Raw genomic sequence first — 24448 nt, forward strand, 5'->3', positions numbered from 1 at the left:
GTGGCCATGGACCAAGGATAAGAGTGGCAGATACCCGGATAAGAGTATTGGGTAAGAGGAGAATGGACAGTTTACCACTGGCTTTGACAGTATGTAAGTGGTTGAGAATGTTCTAGGAAAATGAAGACCACTTGGAATGCATGGAGGAGAAAATGAGAGCTGGGCAGCGGAGGGAGTAGGTATAATCAAAGCTTTGCAGAGGTATCGACGTGGAAAGGAGGAGGAAAATTGAACAAGCTGGAGTGGGTGGAATGTGTGGAGTGCAGGATTTAAGGTGGTTGATATTAAAGTATATTTTCTTGTGAGTGGGGATGGTCCAGTGAAGGAAAACAAGGTAATCTGGGGAGAGAGGAGAACTGCAGAAATAAAGTCCTGGATAAAGTCCTGGCCATAGGTGGAAGCAGAGAGCCAAGGACATGGCTATGTTTCTTGCATCTCACATGATTAGAAGAGTTAAGAACATGAGTAATCTGACATTGCCCTGAGGGGAAGAGAAGAGAAAGCAGAAGATAACTGCCTGTGAAGTGGAAGTTTTAAAGGTACTGAGGGTGCTAGCCTATTGCAACTATTAGAAAGCACTAGTATTTATGGACACATAGAATTTATGAAGCATTTTTGAAAGAGAACAGTGTGAAAGGACTGGAGAAATGTGACTTACTACACAAATAAAGGCATGAGTACAATGGATGGGCCTGACTGAGCCCTTTTATAGGAGAAAGCATAGTGAATCATGAGCTGGAATGGACAGTTATAGGGAGAAGTTAATTTACCTCTTCAGTTGATTTGAAGGTTTTGGAGGATATATATTAATAGCATATTTAGAATACAGGTAGGATATATTAAGGCGATAAAAAGAGAAATTAGTTCTTTAAATAAAGCTAATTACTCTCATTCATAAGAGAATGCAGCTGTTCATATTAATTTTTAATAATTTAATATGATTGGATGATCTCGACTCTATGAAAAATGTATGAGACACCTCAGAAATAACTGGCATGTACTTACTTGCCTCCCGAATAGTACAATCACTTGTACTCTGATTGCCTTGCTTCGCTATTGGATATATGAAGTGGTCTACACATAACTTTTAGTGAGTGTCCAACTTTGTTGTGCTTTTGCCTTATTGGTGGTACTGACCACTTGATTTGCTGCCTGCCCTCTTGGAAATACAGATACTCTGCTCACTTTGCTGTGACTCTCATGGAATATCTGTCAGCACCTTCCTGATCTCCTAGTTCTGATGGGACTGAGACTGCCATATGATATGGACTGAAGCCACGCTCAGACTGGCAGGTGCTTAGGCCTCATTCCTCACCAGTTGCCTGGCCCTGCATCCACGTGTGTTGGAATTAGAGTGAGAACTTGTCACCAAATCAAGCAAGACTGTTGTGGAGTTGTGTTTTTTGTTTGATTGGTTGGCTTTGGTTTGCAGGGGATATATTCCCTTCATTAATGAAGAAATCTTGTCAGGTCTTACTTGAAGATTGGTTTGGAGTCCAGGATTATTAATGATTTTGATGTTGTCCTTGTAGTTATTATTTTGTCAATGGTTAGATGGATCAAGAAGAATGCTTAAATTAAGAACTAACCATAAAATAATGGAGAGAAGATGAGCTTTTGGGAGTTAGATGGATTCTGGGTTCTGTCCCCAGCTCTGGTACTTCTAGCTATGTGGCCTTGAACAAATCATTTCAAAGTCTCTTCCCTAATCTGTCCCAGTCAGGAAAGAATTCCTTCCTATCTTGCAACATTGTCATAAAAATGAAAGTGGATTCATTTGGTATGTATGATTATCTGTTGATCCCCCAAGTGCTTTTGTGAGATCCAGGGGGAGAGAAAAATGTGAAAGGTCTGGATGAACTGCCAGGCAATTAAGTGGGCATCATCTTCGTCCCATACTAAAATTAAAATGTGCTATCTAATTATAATTCATTTGGTCACATAGACTGTCTACAATTGCCAAGTACTTATTTTTTTTTTAATTTGAATAAGGAAACTATTAAATAAGGAGATAGTTGAGTTTTGCAGTTTTAAATATTTACCAAATAATAGTGATTGCTCTAAATGATGTTTTAATCTGTCATCAGTGCTGTGACCTTATGCTTGAAGCTCTGAAAGTATATCAGGAAATTTGGACTATGGTCCTTTTATTCATAGTATGAACCATTACTTTAAAACTGTAGTGATTTGCGAGTGAAGGTGTTTTTTTTAAAAAAAATACAGCTTGTATGCCAAGATGTATTTGATGAAACATGAATTTCAGTGCTATGGAATCTGGGAGATGGTCTTCTCCAACTTTTTTTTTTTTTAACGAGAAATATAACTCCAGAAAACACAAGTAAATTGTCCAGGTCGCAATTCAAGATAGTGACAGAACCCCGAGTCTGGGGCTCTCTTTCCTTCTTCCTCTCAAAAACGGGTAACTTGTTAAAGGGGTGCCCTTGCCTTCTCCAAAGGTGCCACTTGTCACCCCTTGACCATATTTTGTGATTTTGCTCTGTGTGGAAATGCTGTTAGTTGTGAATGATGATGATGATTCAATAGTTTTGTGTACATGTTTGTGAGATTTGCAAAGCTGAATTTTGTAAGCTGCAGGAAGTCATTGTTTGTTCCTTGATTTATAATTAGTCAATAAAGTGAAGCCAATGCTAGATTCTCAATTTAGGGCATCTTACTACACCAAAACAACTGCGAATTTTATTGTGTATAGGCTCTTTGTGGTAATGGCCTCAAACTCATTTTGAAAACAGGAGAGTAAGAAATGAACAAACAGAAGCTAGCATTTTAGTCATCATAAAAATATGTAATTATATAATAAAGTACTAATAATAAAATTATTAACTTTTTATTTTGCATTGTTCTTAATTTTTAAAAAATTCATTCATCTTAGAATCATATTTTAAGTGCAAGTGTTTAAAACGTTGTTTTCAATATACTTAACTAGTTTATGTCAACGTTAACATTTTTACCCCTTTAAAAAGTGTAATAAACATGAATCGAAACATAGGCAAAAGGTACATTGTGTAAGGATCACTTTAAATGAGATTTTTCAAGTGATCAGAACAGGCCTGTCTAATTCAGACTTTTCTGTTTCTCAGAGTTTCCCTATGTGTGTGTTAAATAAAATTTTCTCTTTTAATTAAAAAAGCACATTTACCCCTATTCCACATATAACACAACTCCCAATAACAGTGGGAGCTTATTTGCTACTGGGTTGGGCAGAAATATTTGCAAGTTGGCACCTCAACAAGTACATTTAGCTCTGACAACAGAGCAGGGAAGTTATACAAGTTTGGGATATAAAGATTCCTCTACTAAAATTAGGAAAGCATCTGGGTCTTATCTGAGATGGACTTGGCACTTCTTTCAAGGAAGATAAATTTTGATTTGAATTTTAAAGGATGTGAAATATTTTGGCAGAGATGAGGAACTGGGCAATTTCAAGGTAAGGAAATATCCAGAATATGTGTATAATTATCTTGTAAGATTTTCCATGTGACCAGTTCCAGTGCTGTGGATCCTAAGACTAGAGGAGAGACACAGAGAAGTGAATAGACTCTTTAGGAAAGGAGTGATAAAGTCTCTATTTGGGGAAATGCTGAGAACTGTAGGAACTGAGGGCTACATACTGGAAGCTGGAAGTGGGGTGGCAGTCCAGGGACACCTTGGAGGAAGTGATGTCCAAGTCGTGACCTGAAGAATGAGTGGGAGTTAAAGAGGCAAAAGGGAGAGAAGAGAAGGAAGGAACAGGAGAAACCAGGTCAAGGAATTAGAAGAATTTCAATGGAAGAAATTGGATTCTTTTTACTATTAATGCTGTATTATAAGTGCCTATAGAACATGCAAGTGGAGCTATCTAGTAATCAGATACCTAGGTCAGGAAACCAGCAAAGAGGTCTGGGCTGAACATGGAAATTCAGAATTCAGTAGTACACAGATGTTAACTGGAGCCATGAGAATGGAGACCAAAACCCAGACAGAAGATGGAGTAGCATAGGAGGAAGAAAGCCAGAGCAGTTGGTTGACTGGGAGATGAGGAAGTGCAGGTGGAGTGAGTGTGGAACATTCTTTCAAGAAATTTGACTTTGAAAAGAGAAGAAAAGGGGCTCTAGCTAGGAATCTTGGTTTAAGCGAACTTTTTTGATTTTTTTTTTTAATAGGATGAGGAAGAATTGGAACATGTTTAAAAGCTGATGGGAGGAGCTGGGGAAGTAGGATGGATTGGAGATAAAGGAGAGGAGGGGTTAATGGAATCAAAGACTGAGGAAAAGATCCAGAACAGAGGTAGAGACAAGTGTAGAAGAGCAGGAGCCCCTCTTCACTTAGAGCCTGCAGGTAGAGAAGAAGCTGGGTGAATGCGTGGGTCTTGTGGGCAGAGGTTGAGGGCATTCTTGTTTAATAGGTTCTGTTTTCTCTGAAGTCTGCAGTGAATTCATCTGCTAAAATCCAGGGAAGAGTTGGAGGTTTACATATAGAAGAGGAGATTTGAAGTAGCCACTGTAAAGAGTGTCTCAGGAAACAGAATAGTTATTGTACTGAGAGCTTTGTCTTCCAACCCAGTTATGCCAGGACCAGCCACTGAACTAGAATAATTTCGAATCAGTAGCTTTGGTCATAATGATAACTAACTTCACAGTTGCTCAAATCCTGATTGCAATGATCAGAATTTTGAAAAATTAAAAGAAAAACAATATCCAAAAGCACTTTTTATTTTAAAATTAATTTTGTTAATAGTAATTTAAAATATTTTGTTAAAAATTATACTTCTTCCAAAGGAGATGATGAATTCTCTTGTTCGGTTGGTTCTAGACGCTCATTGTGGCTTGGATCCGAGCAAACCTCTGTGTGTACATTTCTCGAGAGCTCTGGGACGACTTCCTTGGTGTGCTGTCCTCTCTCACAGAGTGGGAGGAACTCATAAACGAGTGGGCCAACATCATGGACTCCTTGACAGCTGTGCTTGCGAAAACTGTTTATGGAGTTGAGATGACAAACCTACCTCTGGACAAATTAAGTGAACAAAAGGAAAAGAAACAACGAGGCAAAGGTATTTCCACTCTTCGAGAGCAGGACCAGATATCTGAGACATCAGAGAAGCAGTGTGTATTTATACACCTAAACAATTAATGCGTGAAATTTCATAATAAACTGAACCAGCCATACAGTCAGTGTCCTTAATGGTGGCATTAGGTTGTATCTCATAGCACTCTGTCCATTTAATGAGGATGATGAATTTATGAAGAAGCTGTAGAAGAAGAAGGAAGATAAAGGGAAGTAGTAGCAGTAAAAACAATAATAATAATGGCTAGTGCTTTGTACATATTCTCTCTCTTCATCCTCATTGTCCCTGTGAAGTAGACATTACTATCCATATATCTCAAAGCAACTGAAAATCGGAGTCCACAGACTCATTCAGGATCACATAGCTAAGAAGCGATAAAGCCAGAAATCAAAGCCAAGCAAGTCCAACTCAAGATGCCACACTATTAAAACATATCGTACTGCCTCCCTAGGAAAGGTGGAAAAAATCTGATTGCCTCAGATGGGAGTCATTTTGGCTTTATGTTTCTTGGTAAAAACAGTTTTGAGACTTAGAGTCAGATCAGGGTGGAAAACTTCAGTAGAGGTTTCTTTGGGAATAACATTTTGGCAGCCCCTATATTCATTACTGTTTTTAAGGGTGTGACACAGTCCTTGGATTAATTCACTTGTACTCCAGTGTACTATATAAAGATTTGAGTCAGCTTGTGGAAATACGTATAATACAATAGATAAAAGACATAAAGACATTGGGGCAAAATGAAGGGGATTTGAGCTACAAGAATGGTCAAAATGCCAAAATGCATTCCAGAGCCCCTCCCTCATGTGCTTGCCAGGGAGGTAGGAATGGGGCAACCTTGGATTTGACTCTTATCTTCATCAGCGAATCACCAAGTACAAAAGGTAAAAACGGTCCACTTGCTTAGTGATACATAGCTTTCTCTAAGACCTGGTAGAAATTTCTTCAACAACTCATAAAGGGTACATTGCTTGCTGTGGTAGACTACAACTTCAACAGTAGCCTTATTATAAATTGTGTCATTTAGCTTTTGCTGTGTGACAAATCACCCCCAAATACAGTGGCTTAAACTAATGATCATTTCTTTAAATCATGATGTTATGTATTGACATTTGGGTTGGACTCAGTTGGACAGTTTTTCTGCTGGATTCACTTATTTTTTTGCAGCCAGCTAGACTATGGAATCATCATCTAGGCAACTCTACTTCTAGGGGTTGGCTAGCTGTGAGCTGGGGCAAATAGGAGTAACTGGGCCATATATCTTTCATCATCCAGCATTCTAGTTGAGATTGTTTGTGTAAAAGCTCAGAGTTCCAGGAGCAGATAGTTGGCAAGCCCAAATTTTCAAGTACATTTCAAATATGTATTTGCTCAGTTTTGCTACCAAAGTAAGTCACATGTTGAAGCCCAGAGTCACTGTGAGAAAAGACAAAAGAAGATATGTATACTGGGAGGTGTGAACCAATTATGATGTTTAATTAACCATAGAGACATGTAATTAACATGACTGATTCTTGTAATTGCAGTCTGTGAATGGCTTGCCAAAGCACCAGTTAGTAAAAGCAAGTTAGGAAGAAGCCAAAACAAAGTAGTTTAAGTACATAGCATTCTAGTGGAACAGTTTAATCCCAGATTAGATTTAGACTGTCTAATATAATGATTTTCTAACATATTTTAGCAGCAGATCCTTTTTTTCCCCCATTTGAAGCTGTAAGGAGCCCTTCCTAAAAAGTATATTAAACCAAAGATTTGGGATTGAAGTAGGGGCATGAAACCAAGAGCCTGGGCCCTTGGCCTTCTGTCTCATCCTCTGTAGCAGTTGTGAGGGACTCTGTGTCAACCCAGAATTTAAGAGGATCTCCTAGCCAGGAACTTGGCTCCCTAAGACTTTGGTTCTTAGCCCAGAAGAGAGTCTACCTTACTAGGGGTGCCTTTAAGAATGAGAGAAGTTGCTGAGACAGGAGGTAAGGATTTTCTCAAATTAAGCACATTCCCTGTCTCTTAAAATTTTTGTAATCTCCCCTCTCCACCAGCCCCCACAATATTCTCTTCTTTCCCACTGTTTGAACACATAGAATCATGGAAAAAAATAAGCTTGTCTTAGAAAGGTAAACAACATCAAAAACACTATTTTCAGAATACAGAAAAAATTTAATTAATGACTATGGCACATATTTCTGATTTATTTATAATATTGCTTTATTCTAAAAACATTTAAATATTCATTGTAGAAATACTTGCCTTTTAAGCACTGGACTTATGGAAACAAAATACACTCTCAGAGGAACCTGGGTATGAAAACAAGCCGCCAGTGGCAGCCACTGGCCATATATATCGATGCAGAAATTTCTTAGTGTCTCATTCTCTTTTTTTCCTGTATTTCTTTTGGATCCTTGACTACTCATTGAAATATTTGACCAGAGAAATATGAGAGGAAAGAAGAGAAGTTGAATAGCAGAGCTGTAATATTTTATTGTTTTGTAGCTTCACTAAAATAGGATATATAATTTGTAGATTTTCATTTTTCTTGCTCATTCGACTGACTCTACTTATAATATATAGGCATATATGTCTCTTGGGAATTCATGGAGAGGTTGCTGCCTACAGGATGGAATATTGTTCTAAAATCAGGATCTCTAATATTCTGGCTTATAAAAGTAGTTTTGGGGTGTTCCAGGAGCAGTGGTATAACTTCATTTGACATTGTGCTTATATTGAGAAAAGTGCATTAATTTTTTTACATTAGAGTGACTACTATGAAAATATAATTTTAATGAGACTGTTGGAGATGCTTGAAAAATACTTTAGCAATAGGAATTTTTAGATAACTTCCTAAATTACAATATAAGGAAGTGGTACCTAATTTGCAACAAGAGAAACTGCTGATTATATATAATCGTGGGTATGAAATTTGCCGAGCAACAGGCTATGAAATGAATAATAACAAATTCAGCCTTTAGATTCTTTTTCTTGTTTTATCATTTATCAGGCTGTGTTCTAGATTCTCAGAAAGGAACCACTGTGGGGAGATCCTTTTCTCTTAGCTGGCGGAGCCACCCAGATGTGACTGAGCCAATGCGATTTAGGAGTGCCACCACATCTGGGGCACCAGGAGTTGAGAAAGCAAGAAATATCGTTCGCCAAAAAGCAACTGGTAAGCATTTATTCAAATATTTCCCAAAGGTTTAGTTGCTATCTAAAATGGATTTATAGGAATAAAATGTAAAAGTTTTAAAATCAGACTCAGAACTTAAATACTAGAACTTTTATTAAATTGTCTCAATATCATTTAACTTTTATTCTGGTTACTTTTCAAATTGTAGTTTTTGATATTTATTTCTAAATCTTTCATTGTGAAAAAAGAACTTGAGGTGTTAATATTGTGAGAGATGTTTGTGTAAAAAGAGAATATAGGTGTTTTCTTTGAACCTTGAGGAAATAGATTCTTAGTAATCACACAACTAGTTGCATCATTGTTGTTGTTGGACATAATAATCTTGAGAGCATGTGGCAACTTGTTCCAGCAAGGAAAAGGGGAATAGTATATTTAGTTTTCAGGACTAGATGGAGACATTTAAATTTTTACACCTTTGGAAAATTGAGCTTTACATACCTATAGATGATGTCCTTACAGCCTGTTAAAATTAACAGAAACTTGACCAAGAACCCCTAGTTAGTCAGACTGCTTTGCTACACTTTTCTCTTAAAACAAAAAGAGAAATCTTTAAAAGGTAAGCTTATATCCAGTATTTAATAAGAACATATAAAGCCCCCCACCCAGTGTTTTTGAGGCCATAACTTAAGTTTAAAACAAATTTATCTGAGTTTTCTCTAGCTTTTTGCATCAATAATACAATGCAATTGTAATTGATATTCAGCATGTTGACTACAGAAAGTCAAAATATCCTCTGGTCATAAATCAAAGATTTATTTATACAACATATTTTACAGAGCTTAGTAAAGGTGACTTAGAATCCTGTTGGAGTTTTATGAAAATATATTATACCTTAACCCTAACTGTCTCATGCTTTTTTTCTATAGCATTTGTTGGTAATTATCACCTTATTTACATTCACCTCCTATTCTACTTCTTCCTGCTTTCCTGCTTCCTCTTCCCTGAGGAAAGACCCTGTTCCTGATTAAGAGGCAACTTTTAGGGAGGCTTATTCACTGATTTCCTATCTCATCCCAACTCCCCAAAACTGCTTTCTTCCATCTCTGGATCTTTAAAAGAAAGAGATCAGAATAGAAGTTTATGATAAAGGTAGCATCCTGCCTGAGCTGCTCAGACTTTCTGCTGTCCCTCACAACCCTTGAATTACTATGATAATAAAACCGATCATTCAAAACACTTCTTAAAACTTTTTTCTCACATTTTAATGAGCAGCAAATTATTGGATCTGGCATGTTTCATATGCTACTACTTGGCTAAAACACAGCTGTAGAAGAGATTGCATCTTAGTTTTTCAACAGATATTTTAGACCAACAACATGGTAGAGACACCAGTACGTTTTAGAAAATCCTTAGCACATTTATGCCAGTGAGGTTCTGTTTGTTAGTGTCCTCAGGTGTCTGAAAATCCATAGTATAAAAACTTTTACAAAATCATGTAAAAATATTTGTAGAATATGACACTTAAAAACCATAAACCTGGTCTTTGTGGGATTAATTAAATTAAAAAACACTTGAAACCATAACCTGTAAAATATAATGGAGATGAGAGCTATTGAGTTGGTTAGATCTATTATCTTTGTATATTTTACATATATATATGTATGTATTCATTATAAAATATTATGAATCTTTTTTGTTGCCTGTGAAAGCAGTGGTCTCTCAAGAATTTATTATATCATGATGTTTTATAAAATTAATCTATAAAAACTAAATATTAGTGATTTTCCTCAGTTCTATTATTTTTACATTATGTAATAATTCACCTTTTTGTCCTTTAAAAAGGCCTAGAATGTTTTCATGGTAGATTTTGATTTGTGTATAGGCCATCTTTTAATGAGAGAGCAAGCAGATCATGAAGTTAGTTTTTGCTACTTTTAGCATTAAGATATTTATTATGGAAGACCCATTTGAAAGTGACTTTTCCCCAATCCCAGTAAGAGAATAATTTAAGATTATTTTATTTTGATTTGCCTCACAGACTACACTTAGTTTGAGAAAATGTCTGTGATGGTGGCAAGAGGGAGATATAAAATAAACAATTGCAGGGTAGGGAAATGACAGTTTAACAGAGAATACACTAGTTTGCAACTTAAAAGGACTGTCAAGGAGAGTCTTAAAGAGTTATAAAGTAAAACTTTGTCCCTGAGTGTGAATTATGCTGAAATTTTAGATGTATAAAATGAGTGATTAAAACAAGTCAATTTCCACACAAAATAATTATTCTATAATTATATCTAAAATAACCAGTGATTTTGGGAAAACGCAATTATTTTATTTATAAAAGGAAAACTTTTTAAAACAATGCTGAAATAAAATGTCTCTGACATTGAGAGATGAACAAATCTTTTAAATCAGTTTAATGTTTACATGGAAGTCATTTTCACTTAAATATTATTTTACATGCCTGTGAATGATAGTGTAATTGCATTGCAGGTAGTCTTTTAGAATGGGAATTAGAATGAGGAGTACTGATGGCCAAAGGAAGGGGGAAAGAGGAAAGTAAAAAGTTTGTTATACTTTTACAAATGTGTCACTACTGTTTATAGTTCTATTTCATTAGTGTCAAAATCACATAAAGATAATAAAATAGCAAGTAAACCTTTATATTTCTGTTTCAAGGATAAAACTGATTTTACTGATGGTGGTTTCATATACATGAGGCACATTCTCTTCCTGTGTCCATCTATTTTCTCAAATGGTCATTTGATTAGCAACATATAAAAAACTTAAGAACACTATAAAGTTCATAATAGGAAATTACGGATTTAATAAGCATGAAATGTGATATAAAAGGGTGAGTTTCATGGAGATTTTTATCTTTTTTCCATTTATCAAATCTTTTAATGTTCGACTTGACTTTTATGTGTTCTTAAGTTTTTAGGATATTTAATTTGCTAAATGATTTGCTTTTGAATACAGTCAGCTCTCAGTAAACCAATTTTTGAATTATTATTTATAGAACAATTTTAATCTTAGACTGTATTTTTACTCCCTCACTGTGGTTTTTTTTGTTTGTGTCCTTTAGGACAGGAAAAATGATTTTAATGTCTGCTCAAATAAACAGCCCAAATGCAAATCTGATACACAGCAGAAAACAAGGAAAGCCTAAATATAAAAACATTCTAAAATAAGATTACTTGTGGATTGTCCATTCATTCTCCCATATCATCAGAATGACTGAGAGTTGGCTGTATTTAGAAACTATGATTAAATACTGTGCTTTGTACCGACTGCCTTTAAAGTTTAAAATGACCTTCTTCAAATATTTAAAGAGAGCCCAGAAAATACAAATAATAATAATAAATAAGTGAAAGATCCTGATGTTATTCTGACATAATTATTACTTTATCTCTCCTGGAAGCTAAGCGAAGCCAGTCTATCAGCAACTGTGTCCACCTTTCTGAGGCTTTGCCTGCCACTAAAAGCGTCCCGCTCCTCCTTCACACCATGAGCGCTCTCTTACCTGGTCTTTCTTACTCCTCTTGCTCTCACAGGCTGTCAGGTACTGTAATGCTGTCTCACGTGTCTGTGAATGTCTCTGGGCTTCTGCTTGCCTCTGGGCCTTGCTTCCTTTGTTAAAATCCCCACATTACGCATGAGTGCTTGGGCATTGCACTTTGTGTTTATTTTCAATGAATATTAATAATCGTTTCTATGTAGTTAGACATTGAGTAGCACTTAGTCAAGAAAAGATTCTGTAACACCACTGATCTTTACATTTCCAGTTAAGGATAAGAGGAGTTTTTGGCCCGTAGATTTTAATAGGGAAAACAGTGATGTCTGCCTCAGGGTACCTTCTATACAGTGCCTAAAGAAAGGAAGGAGATTTTCATAAAATTTTACAGCATGTCAGTGTTAGAATGCTTACTGTGCCTCCCCCAAAATAAATAAACTGGAAAAATTATGCAGGCAAGGCTTCCTTGGAGTTAATAAATCATAATAATGTATAAAGTAATCGGTTTATGCAGATGTATACTGATTATTGAGATTTGAGTTTAAAAAATTTGAGTTTATGCAGATGTATACTGATTATTGAGATTTGAGTTTAAAAAATACTAAAGAGTATTAATTTTCCAGACAAACATTGTTCCTGGGCTTCAGCCAATTGAAATTGAGTTTGGATACATGTGGTTTACACACAGTGTGTTTTGTGGTTTATTAAGACTTCCGAGCACCAAAAATGATTTTTGGCATAGAAACCTAAACAAAAGGATATACTTTGCTCTACAGTGAATAGTTAGGTCTAATTCTACTTTTTTCCCAATGATTCTAAGACAAACTGAATCTTCTAACTAAAGAGAAAAATGTTTTCATGTTCTTTATATTCAGAAAGATGGCATTATAAATTAGTATTTATTTAATATTGGCAATAGCCTAATTGTGGCTTTCTGTATCACTAAATTATGTCATACTATCGTTTAGCAAAGAAAAATTAAAGCTTAATTCCCCTAGAATACATAAAATATAATATTTTTTAATTTATAGAATATGAGTGAAGAAGATAGTTTTATTAAAAGTCTATGGTTCTTAGAAAACTTTTTTTCCTAGGTGAAAAACAGTAAAAATGGTACATGGGAAAATGGCACCAGTCACTTAAATTACTGATGCCCATTAACTGCTTAATGATTTGATTTAAAAAAAAAATACTACTGCCTAAAGATGATTAATAAAATATTTTAAATATTTTTGCTTTCTATTTGGCTGATAGACACCCAAAAGGAATTTTTTTGTGGTTTGAAGTTTTAAGTTTTTACTAGTTTGTTCGGAATATGTTCTTATAAGAAATATCTTTTTGTTAATAATCTCATTTTGGAAGCTTTTCTCTCATTCAGGATTATATTTTAGTTTACTCAGATTCTTGATTCTCATATATATGTACACAGTTTCAACAGAAGTTGGATATGATTTAGAGCAGTGGTTCTCAACTGGGGACAGTTTTACCCCCCAGAGAACATTTGGCAATGTCTAGAGACATTTTTCATAATCACAACTGGGATAGTGCCACTGGCATCCAGTGGGTGGGAGGATGCTGCTAAACATCCTATGATGCACAGCACAACCTGCACCACAAAGAATTATGTGACCCAAAATATCATTAATGCTGAGATTGAGAGATCCTGATTAAGAGTAAAATGAAGCAGGCCATGCTGGGTCTGTGTTTTCCTGCCTTTGCCATCCTTATTTCTGATTTTATAGCACAAGGGCTAAAGGGACTTAGCAATATAGTGACTTTGAGAACAATCTGCTGTTTGTTCTTTCTCTTTCATTTGACAACTATAGTAGCGAGCTCTGCCTTAGTCTGATGCCATTTATTCTTTACTATTAAAGTGATGGCATTGTCCTTTGTGACTGTCTTATCAAGAGACTGGGCCCAAGAGTGAGGCATATCAGTCTTCAGTCTTAGATTGTACATTCTCCACAGTTTGACATACTAGATTATTAAATTTGTAGGATTATTAAATCCTACTATGTTGGCATATCTTGCTAACTTGTTCCTAAATATAGATCTAGCTAGGTGTACATCTACCTATACATAATATGCAGACACTTTCAATGTTGACTTTCTGGCCACAAGTTCTTTACTAATAAATATGATTGCTAATTTAGTTTCATTTAACATTTTTTGTTTTTGTTTTTAATCTATATGACTATTCAACCCACCAAATTTTGTTAGTAATATAAACAATAGAACATTACTTACCTTCTGATCCCTTTGTGACTCTATTTGGTGGCAGCAGAATTTGGGGAAAGTCACAACCACCAGTAGTCCATTAATATAAATAGCTACATAATCATGTAGGAAGTAGAACTGGCAGTTTCAGTGATTTCTCTTTTTCTCCTTTGTGGGAATAGTTCTTTCCAGCTATTTTGCAATTTTAACTGCTTTTATTTGAGGATATTTGCCAGTCTGTATTGCTTACAGGCCATGCAGATGGTAGATTTTATTTTTCTTTTAGGAACATTGTAGTAGTAATAATTAGAAGATTGGTGATCTTCCCTCATTCTAAAAGAGACTTAATGGAACCTAACTGAAAGTCTCACTTAGCTGCTTCTGCATCTGATTCTCTGGCTTCCAGGTAGCACTTCCCAATTGTCAGGAAGTATTTGTCAGGGTCTGGGCTGATTCACCTTTGGACCTTGTGGGAAACTTCAAGATGCTGAGTTGGTTTACATCTCTTGTGATTTTTGTAGGGTCAAGTTGGTATTGTGCACAATCGTTTTAAAGTTAGGAAATTACTACTAATTTTGCTTATGCAACTTTCTATGAGTGGTAAATGGAACCCAGAATTTTGGTAATTGAAGAATGAGCCTCACTCCATTTAAAAAGGTTGATTAAGGAAGCCTTAGACTAAGTAAAGAATGAGAGAAATTGTTTTGAAAAATAGTCAGACATCTGGAATAAATAGAAGTTTCTGAAGACTTTATACACTTAATTTAATCATGCTGAGTCTTAGTGGGGAAAAATGAAATTAAGTAATCCTTACTTGATCATTTTTCTGGTGCTTTGAGTAGAGTTTTAGAAAGCAATGATTTAGTAATGATGCTGTATAACTTACACTATCAAGAAGCTAGAATGTTAGTGTGTTTAAAGTTTGGATTATTGAATTAGTTATGCTTGAGAGAAAGTGAATGATGTACTGAAACTAAGGTAGAAATTAGCTCTTTGAAGTAAGCCAAAGAAATTGAGTGCTATTCAGAACAGAATGCATTAGACCTCCCGGAATTTATGATGTAATTTTTATATAACTTAGATTGTTCTTTTTAACTATTTTGAATATCAGTTAATCCTGTATCTTGATATTTGCATATCAGTGTTAAAATGGTTTTACATTTGCTATGAAAGAGTAACCCCTATGACACTGTAGAATGGGAGCGTTAACACTAGTTGCTCTTTCTTAACAAATAAAAGGCCAGCAGAGGGAGCTCAAGAATTGTTTTTTGTTTTTGTTTTTTTTAAGGAAAAATATCAAAAAAATGTTTTTGGTGTTCATTTATTCATTTATACAAAATATATATTGAGTATATTCTTAGTACAAAGTGTGAGAAATGGCCAAGAAATGTACACTTACAAATCAGGAAATTGGGTTTAAATTGTGGGATAAGAAGAATTCTAAGTTCTTTTCATACTATATCACTTATCAGTTAATTTTAGGAATTGCTCAGGGCACCAGTAGCACAACAGCCCTCACAGCACATTTGACATTGTGATTCTCCTATTCTTTCCCATCTTCATCATGGATGGTCCCAGTCTCACCACTTCTGGTGGTTTCTACAGGCTTGGACTTTCTCCGTCTGGGAAGCCCCTACCAACAGTTTTACAAAAACAAAGCCTTAAAGCTGCGTTAGACCAGCCTATTGGGAAGGCAGACCAGCTGGTGATGGCAGGCTCTTCGTCCTGCTGTTCTGTTGAGAGCCACTGGGAACCTTGAATTTGGAAGGCATGGTGCTGTGACTGACTGTATTGCATCCCACCAGATGGCGATGTTCTTTATCTTTAAAAAGATGCTGCCAGTGTTGGCCAAGCTCTTGTTTCTGCTTATAGCCCAGAAACCAAAGTCTACCAGTTTTTGGCATCACGTTTAAGTGAATAAAACCCACTCTTCTCCCTATCCATAAAAACTAGCACTTGCCAATTATTTTTTAGAGAATTAGGAAGCTCTTGGGCTCCCTCTGCTGATATTAGATTAACAAGTAGGTTCATTGACAAATATAAACACTTCCCAGAAGTTTCAGTATCTTGCATAATTAGAATAAACAATGAAATAAGATAGCCAGAAGGGGTGGCCTGGTAATATTATCTGGCTTCTGTTGCCTAATACTGAAGAGCCTAGAAGTAGACTTGTGAAAAGGGCTTAGTTCATGCTTGGGGATGTGTGGATAGATCACAAATATGTATGTAGGTCTTTTGTTTCTCTGCGGGAAATTGGACAATTATTGCCTGGCTATTCAAGAGAAGAGTGAAGATAACCTGGAAGGGCGAGGCTTTAATGAGTCTGTCGCCTCTCGTACCCTGGCCTTCCTTTTGCTTACTCCCTAAACTCAGCTTCCCATCAGTATGTAAACTTAGACTGTGATCCAGTACCCTGAATTATAAGTGAAGGATCACACAAATTTCATAGTTTTGAGGTCTTATAATTTTTATCAATACTTTAAATGAAATTTTATTTAGATAGTATAAACAAAATAGCAGTCCTTTGTTGAAATCCTGTCTCATATTTGGAATCTTCCTACATGACAACTTCTCGTTTAGGGTGAACCAGCGCTTTGTTTTATGGCTCATATTAAAGGGTTATCCAGAGAGTGACACATTGGCAGTGAGTCTCATTTCAGGCGAGGAATTGGGTGACACTGCCAGGTAAGATAATACAGACAGAATTTTGATCAGTCTCTTCTTAGAAGAAGTAAAACTCTAGCTAATTAATTATTTTGGAAAATATGGGGTTATTTGGATGTAAAGTTTCATGACTACATGAGTAGCGTGGAGTCTGCTGAGGGATGCAGTGGTGGGGTTCACATGCAAAACCACATGGCAAGTCCTATAGGACCAGTGCCCAGGCAGTATGGGAAGGAGGGAGAAGGGGACAGATGTGAGGTTTGCATAGAGGATGAGCAACAAGAGAGGAGAGCAGCAGGTGCCAAATAGGCTAAGGTTGCTGGAGAGTAAAGTAAGCAAGAGCTCCTTGTGGGGGGATCAAGTCTGTGGGGCGAGATCAAGGAGAGCCCTGTATTCACTGTGAGGAGCATGGGCTTGACTGTACAGTAATGGGCTTCGGCAGGAGAGAAGTGGCGTAATCAGATCTTTGTTTCATAGAGAACTCTCTGGGGCCACATAGAGGATAGTTATGAGGGTGGCAAGAAAAGGGCGACAGTGACTAGTTAGGAGGTTATTATAATAACCTAGGCAAAAGATGACGTAACTTCAAAGCTGAGATTCTAGAGAAAGATCATACTTTCCACTTAAAGTATGATCTTCCAGTGCCTCGGGTTGTCTTTGGGGGTTAAAATGAACCGTAAAGTTTAGAAATGAGCTAGGAGGGATTTCATTATCTAAGGGCATATAGTTTGCAATCATGCTAGCCGAGATTATCCAGTGGGCAGTACTCATCTGTGGTTTTCTGTTTTATGTCATATATGTACTGATTCTCTAAAAAGGCTAGTGGATTTTTGTACGTTAGTGGTTAATTGAACATTGCACTTGGTGATATAAGCCATTAAATAATTATAGTATTTTATTTGGGGCAGTTGTGCATATATCCGTTAAAAGGAACAATAGATTTGAAATTCCCATGCTTCCATTTATCTTCCTTTAGAATGTGTTTGTGTGTGGTGTGGGCACACACGTGCACATGCTACTTTCTACTCCCTTTCAGTGTAAATGAGCCGTTCCAGGTAGCTCCTGGATCTCTCTTTCCTGGGCATGCCCACCCCAGAAATTCCAACCATTTCTGTGGCTTTTTCTTTTAATTTTTTTCTTCACTTAAATTAAAAAGAAAATGTTTTGTAGAACTTAAAAGAAAAATGTATTTTGGGAGTGGAATATTACTATTAACAAGTATAGGAAACTTTGTGATGTAAATGAAGAAAGATTATCTTACTGCACAGTTATTGTGAAAAAAAAAATATCTAAAACTACATTTTCAGAATCAGTTGTCTTAAGCAGTGAACTTATTTTTTTAAATCTTGAAATACATCCCTGCATGTTTTGTGTTAATGCCCACAGAAGTGGAAGAATGTCAACAGTCAGAAAATGCACCCGCAGTTGACTCCGGCTGCCTGGTGGCAGAGCAGCAGCAGCAGATCTTTCGGAGCAGCAGCACTCCTGATGTCACTGAGCTGCTGTGCTCAGAGTCTTCTCACGGTATGGAGGAGCTCCAGTTATTAGTGTAGAACTGTAGATTTTGCCTGGGAAGAAGCTGCACGTCATATTGCTTTCTACATATATTCTAACTCTGTTTATTTCAAGGGAATGTACTTTTTAAGTTGATTGCAAGGATGTGGTTTCTGGCAATGAAATGTTTTCAGTATTTTTTTTAATACATTTATCTAAATTATATACACATATGTACCGTTTTTTTCCAGTGTATATTTTTGAGAACTAGAAAGAAGTCCAGAGTGGCAAGAGTAGGCAGGAGGCAGAGAATGTTACATCACAAAGTCAGGGAGAGCAGCAAGTTTGGTAGAAGGCAGGGCAGGAGTAGGCAGATATGGAAGAGCCACAAAAGTTGACAGTGAGAATGGAAAGCTGCTCAGACTTGTGAAAAATTTTATTAGCAGCTTGTGGACTCTGCTGAGGTTGAAAATAATAACTTGTAGTAGCATTACTTTACATGCTTTCTCCAACAACATTCAGCAACAACAGTGTTTGGAAAGCAAAGAGGCAGATGATTTGACCTATAAACAGTAAATAACATTTTACAATGAAAGCACATGTTTAAATTGTAACTGGTGTCAATGAATATACTTATTTAGTTTAGTTTCGTGAGTTAATTAAGAAATAAACTAAGCTTATTTATCTACAAGTTATTTCACAGTTCTTAATGTCAGGGTCATGCTAACCTCATCAAATGAGTAGAGAAGTATTGCCTCTTGGAAATTCTCTTAAAATACAATTAAAAAAATAACTTGAGAAATGTATTACCTAAAGATTTTCTGTTCTCTGAAAGGTTTTATATAAGATTGTTGTGATTTTTTTTTTCCTTTACATATTTGGTAGAATCTACCATGTGCCTGGAGTTTTCAAATTTTAAAATCATTATAAGACTATTCAGATTTTCCTTTCTTGTTTCAATTTTGTTAAGTTTTTCTAGGAATTTGTTAAACTCATGTATTTTTTCAAATTTATTGGTCCCAGATTATTTATAAAATCTACTTAAGATTTTTTTAATGTTTACAGGCTTTGTGGTAATATTACTGATTCTGGATTTGTTCTTTCTCTCATTAGTCTTTATTCTCGAGCAATACTGAGCCACCTCACTGGTTTCTTTTCCCCATCAGCTCACCTGGCTAACTCAGATAGCTCTTCTCTGAGATTCCTTCTCCAAGGCCCCCAGAACAGGTCTTTTTGCCCTCCCTTGTGCTAACATAATATGCTAAGTGAATCTGTTGGCCACACTGAGTAGCATTCTATCCTCTCTAAAAGCTCCCTATGGACCAAAGAGACCAGATCTGTAGTGTGGACTTGACCATCGGCTACCAGTTTGCCAGACTCCTGTTTTTATGTATTTTAGAATATCTAAATTTAGTAATTACCTATATATAAAATTATTTTCCAACTTTACTATCTGAACTGTTGATTTTTTCTGCCAAATCTTTAGGTCATAAGGTAGAAAATGCACAGAATTTGAGTTCTTCAGAGCCTAAGCCTTTTCAAGAGAATAAAGGACATGTGAAGAATGAACATGAAGGAATAACAGTAAGATATTTTCTAACCAAATCAATTTCTCATTAAAAATAAACATGTAAGTTATTAGCACAATAAATTTATTAGTGGCAGTAATACTTTTCTTTTAAAATTTTTTTCCATTTAGACAGGTCATAAGCCTAAACAGTCTTAAAACCTTTTTAAAGTCTTGCCTGCTTTTTATGTAAACTTAGAGTCACATTGCAAAAATAGAAAAAAAAATTAACATGAAATGGAATTTACCACTGGATGTGTATGTGGCCACCTGAAATTTTAATCAGGTATCCTTGCTTTTCAAACATACAGATTCCTTGTTCTTGGCATCATTTAGGTAGTAGCCTCCATCTGACATGAGTTACTCTATAAGGGAGTGTTTACAAAGATCTGTTATGGTTTCTTTTTTTTAAAATATGTAAAATAGCATTTTTAAAAACAAATATAAAGTATAAAGAAGAAATTTGAAAGTAGTTCATAACTCATTTATGCAGATAACTCCTGTTTATTTATTTATTTAAAATGTGGTGCATATTCATAGAAAACTCAAACATTATAGAAGTGTTCAAAATAAAAAGAGAAAGCTTCTCCGTTACCTGGAAAATAACCAGTGTAAAGTTTCTTCTGTCTTTATTTTTTAAAAAGGAAAATACCAGTCTATATATATATAGCCTGTATGTATATGTGTATTATATGTGTATGTTCCAACAATTACATAAACACCCACAAACCTACCACTTAGCTTAAAAACTAGAATATTTCTAGTAGCACTGCTTTGGCATGTAAATTCCTTCCTTGTCCCCTCAGAGAGCAGAATTTTCTTGGCTTTGTGTTTATCATGCCCTTGCTTTGCTCCGTCGTTTTGCTCTATGTGTATGAATCTCCAAACAATACACCCTTTAGTTTTTCTTATTTTTAAACTTTATAAAAGTGACAGTATTGCTTTATTCACTGGTTAATGTATTTCTAAGATTCATCCACATTATGACATGCAGCTGTAGTTCATTAAGTTTTCTCCACTGTATGATATTCCACTGTGAATATACCACAATTTATTTTCATTCTTTTGTTGATGGACATTTAGACTTTTCATTTTTTTTTAATGAAAGATGCAGCGATGTACATTCTTGTATGCATTTCAAGATTTACATGTTTAAGGTTTTCTCTATGGTGGCTATCTAGGAGTAGAATTCGTGAGTCCCAGGATAGAATAACGATCTTCTTTACAAGAGAATGTATGTTTTTCAAGGTGGTTGCACTACTTATATTTCTGCCAGCATTATGTAAAGAATTGCTATTCATCCATATTCTTACCAGCACTCGCTGTTGTCAGATTTAAAAAATGTTATGAGTCAAGTGGGTGAAAATGGAATCTCATTTTTGTATTTTTCAGATAACTAATAAAGTTTAAAATCTTTCCATATGTTCACTGATCATGTGTGTTTCATCTGTGAAATGTCTAATGATGTCTTTACCATTTCCTATTGATTTGTTTGTCATTTTCTCTTTAATTTATACTAATTCTTTATATACTCTGAATACTGATCCTATTTTGGTTGTTTCTGGCAAATATCTTCCAATGTGCAACTTATATTTTCACTTTCTGCATGGTGTCTTTTGATGAACGTATGTTCTTAATTTTGCTATTCTTGATTATCGAACATTTTTATGGTTAGATTTTATGAAAAATTTAAAATACCAACTCCACAGGGATAAAAATATTACCTTATATTTATAAGTGTTTCAGTTTTGCCCTACTCATTTAAATTTTCCCTCCATCTGGAATTTATTCCTATGTATGGAGTGAGGTAGGGATCCAATTTTTTTTTCCCGAAATGGATAACTGCTTGTGCTAGGTCCCATTTGTTGAATACATTTTTCCTTCATTGATCTGAAATGCCACCTCTCTCTCATATGTGCTGTTTCCTGGATGTCTGAGGCTTTATTTTAGTGCTTCTAATCTTAATTTATTGGTTACTTTGTTTCTCTGTAAAGTACTACAAAGAGTCTTAATTACTGTAATTACCTACTTTTTTCTCCCTTCTTCTCCCCCTTCTAGTGGAAGCTATTTTTCTTTCATTGCTGCTGTTGAGAAGTCTTCCAGTCATCATATTTGTTGTTCCTTGTTGGTCTTTGTCCTTGTTCTTCATTTGCCCTACAGTATATTTAGGTGCAGTTTCTTTTGGTTTATATATTTGCCCTTTTTGGTATATGCTATGTGCCAAGTATCTGTGGATTCTATCTTCCATTGTTTTTGGAAAATTCTTGGTAATCATTTCTTCAATATTGCCTCTTTTTTGTTCTCTCTGCTCTTTTCTTCTAGAATTCTGGGTAGAAATATATTTATATCTTCTCATTCTGTCTTCCATGTCTGTTAAGCCTTTTTCATATTTTTCATTCTCTTTGGTCCTCTGGTTACAGTCTAGGTAATTCATTAGCTCTTTCTTTCATTCAGTTTAATAACTCTCTTGACTCATGTAATCTGCTGTTTAATACTTCCATTGAGTTTTTTATTTTAACAGTCATACCCTTTGCTTCTGAAAGTTCAAGTTGATTCTTTTCAAGTATATCTGTAATTTCAACTAATCTCTTGTTGCTTGTTCAGTTTTGTGATTCTCATCTTTGATTCCTTTAAAAAATTCACATTACAATTCTAAATTCTTTGTCTGATTATCTGAAGTCCTTGAGAGAGGGTCTAAATTCCATTTTGTTGCTTTCGAGACTCTTGTGCATGGTGATTTATTATTTCCTTTGGTGTATGGTGATGGTTGATTGAGTTCCAACATAGTCAATCTTAATTTGTAGAAAACCTGGATGTCTGAAGTGCTGGAGTTCCACCAAGACAATATTTGCATTTATTTCTTTCAGGAAGCAGGGAATGCTACTTTAATCTTAGAATCTCCATTCTTTTGCCACCGGCAATGATAATAGATTTATGCTTGGGATAGCCCCATTTCACTTCTCTGGTTTTTTGTTTTGGAGAGGGCAGTGTGTAGATCACTTGGAGTTTTATTTTACTTTCTGTGAGTCCAAAATTGTAATCTATATTTTTATGTAAGATCTAGTTCTGTAGTTGGAGGACATTTCATTTCTCAGTTAGAAGCAGAAAAGACCACATTCTGCTTTTCAATTAAGGAAATATCTGGATATATTACCATTATTACATTAGATATATTTCATCCTTCTTTAAGACTGTGTAATATTTTTTCATATACTGTGAGTCTTCTAAATATTTATGACTGACTTCTGTTTTATCGCTTAATAATTATCCTGTCTTTTAATTATACATCTTAGTCCTTCTCATTTGTTTGCTTGTTTAATATTCATCCTTTTAGCTGGCCAGTTGAATACAGGATTTTTATATATTCTATATTAGAGGACCTTAAATTTACATCTTCATTCCTGGCTCTATCCTCTGTCTCACAATCCTGGATTTTTGTTGCCTACTTATAGGACATTCCTTTTGGATATGCAACTCAAAGATGAAAATTAAAATACCAGAATCTCTCTCAGGTTCCTTTGTCCATCATCTTTCCTTCCTTCCTTCATCACCATCATTTTCATGGTCTGCTAGATTCATATTCTTTTGTCATTTATTTTTATTCCACTGTCATTTACAGCTTATTATAAGCTCTTTTCTGTCATTCTGCAGCATTTTATTTTTTTTTCTCCCATCAGAAGCCTTTCAAGCTTATTCCTGAATTACCATAACAGTTCCATAGCAATTTTCTTCTTAATTCTGTCCCACAGATAACTACTCAGATTTTCTTTCTAGTTATCTTTTTAATCACAACAAGCTACTGTCTGGAAAATACAGTTGTTCATTTTGTCAATATTGGGTTGAAATTCCTAAACCTGATGCTGAAGGCCCACTGGCAGCTGCCTCGATTAGGAGGCAGTATACATTTTCTTTTTCCTCTTTACCTGTCTGCCCTGCATGGCCTGCTATAATCAGCTTCTTTTCCTGCACATAGAAATTGCTGGTTACTACTCAGTGCTTCCTGCCTTGAATCCCCTCCTGCCTTCTCTCTACCACTTCATGTCTGTTGACTTCTTGAACAGCTGTCCTGTAACTATGAGCCAATTAAGGTAACACTTTATTCTGCATACCTTTTAGAGAGAGTTTATGTGCATATTTTGCTTATGTACCTTGTTATCATTTTGTGTAATTTGTGTATGTTTTGTCTCTCGAAGCAAGGCATAAATTTTAGAGGATGCAGATAGCCTCCAAATGTTTTAGTGCTCTATATTTAGTACAAGGTCCAGTGTTGAGCAGTACTCAAGAAAATCTGTTGCACGTTTAACAAGGAAGGCACTGAGTAACCTTTAGAGAAGTCTGGGTGGAGTTTATGCCTTTCCTGCTAGCACACTTACCATTCGTGTATAACTTAGGCCTTTTGGAGAATTGCATTCACTATATGTGTGTGCTTGCTCAGAGGAGCAAATAGAACTTTAAAATCAAATTATCCATATAAGTTGGCATTCCTTCTCAGTAGATTGGTTTAATTGGATGTCAGTTGACAAAGGAGAAGCCATAAATTTCAGATTTTGAGTAACTTATAATTCATTGATAGTCATTTGTGAACACATATCCTTCAAATGGAAAACTGGATTCATTTTTTGTTGTTGTTGTTGTTGTTGCTATTATAATTGTTTCTTTTTCTTTAGAAATGTGGGCTAGAAATTTAACAGTCTTATAAAAATTAAAACTTTCCTGTAACAAATGCGTTCTTTCTTTTTGTCTGAAGATCTTAGTTCAAAGAAGCAGCAGCTCTGCTGAATTGGATTTAAAAGATGATTTGCAACAGACACAAGGAAA

The 24448-nt window shown here is 35.4% G+C and overlaps 1 protein-coding gene across 1 annotated transcript in view; it reads left to right on the forward strand.

Moving 5' to 3' along the window:
• Positions 1-24448, forward strand: part of RALGAPA2 (Ral GTPase activating protein catalytic alpha subunit 2) — a 292479-nt gene that overhangs the window by 95582 nt on the left and 172449 nt on the right. The window contains exons 15-19 of the mRNA XM_015596875.2: positions 4810-5047; positions 8049-8213; positions 17956-18093; positions 19550-19647; positions 24378-24447. Of these exons, the coding sequence (XP_015452361.1) occupies positions 4810-5047; positions 8049-8213; positions 17956-18093; positions 19550-19647; positions 24378-24447 (709 nt within the window). The remainder of the gene's footprint in view (positions 1-4809; positions 5048-8048; positions 8214-17955; positions 18094-19549; positions 19648-24377; position 24448) is intronic.

This window comes from Pteropus alecto, unplaced genomic scaffold (assembly GCF_000325575.1).
Source record: "Pteropus alecto unplaced genomic scaffold, ASM32557v1 scaffold45, whole genome shotgun sequence".
Classification (NCBI taxonomy): Eukaryota; Metazoa; Chordata; class Mammalia; order Chiroptera; family Pteropodidae; genus Pteropus; species Pteropus alecto.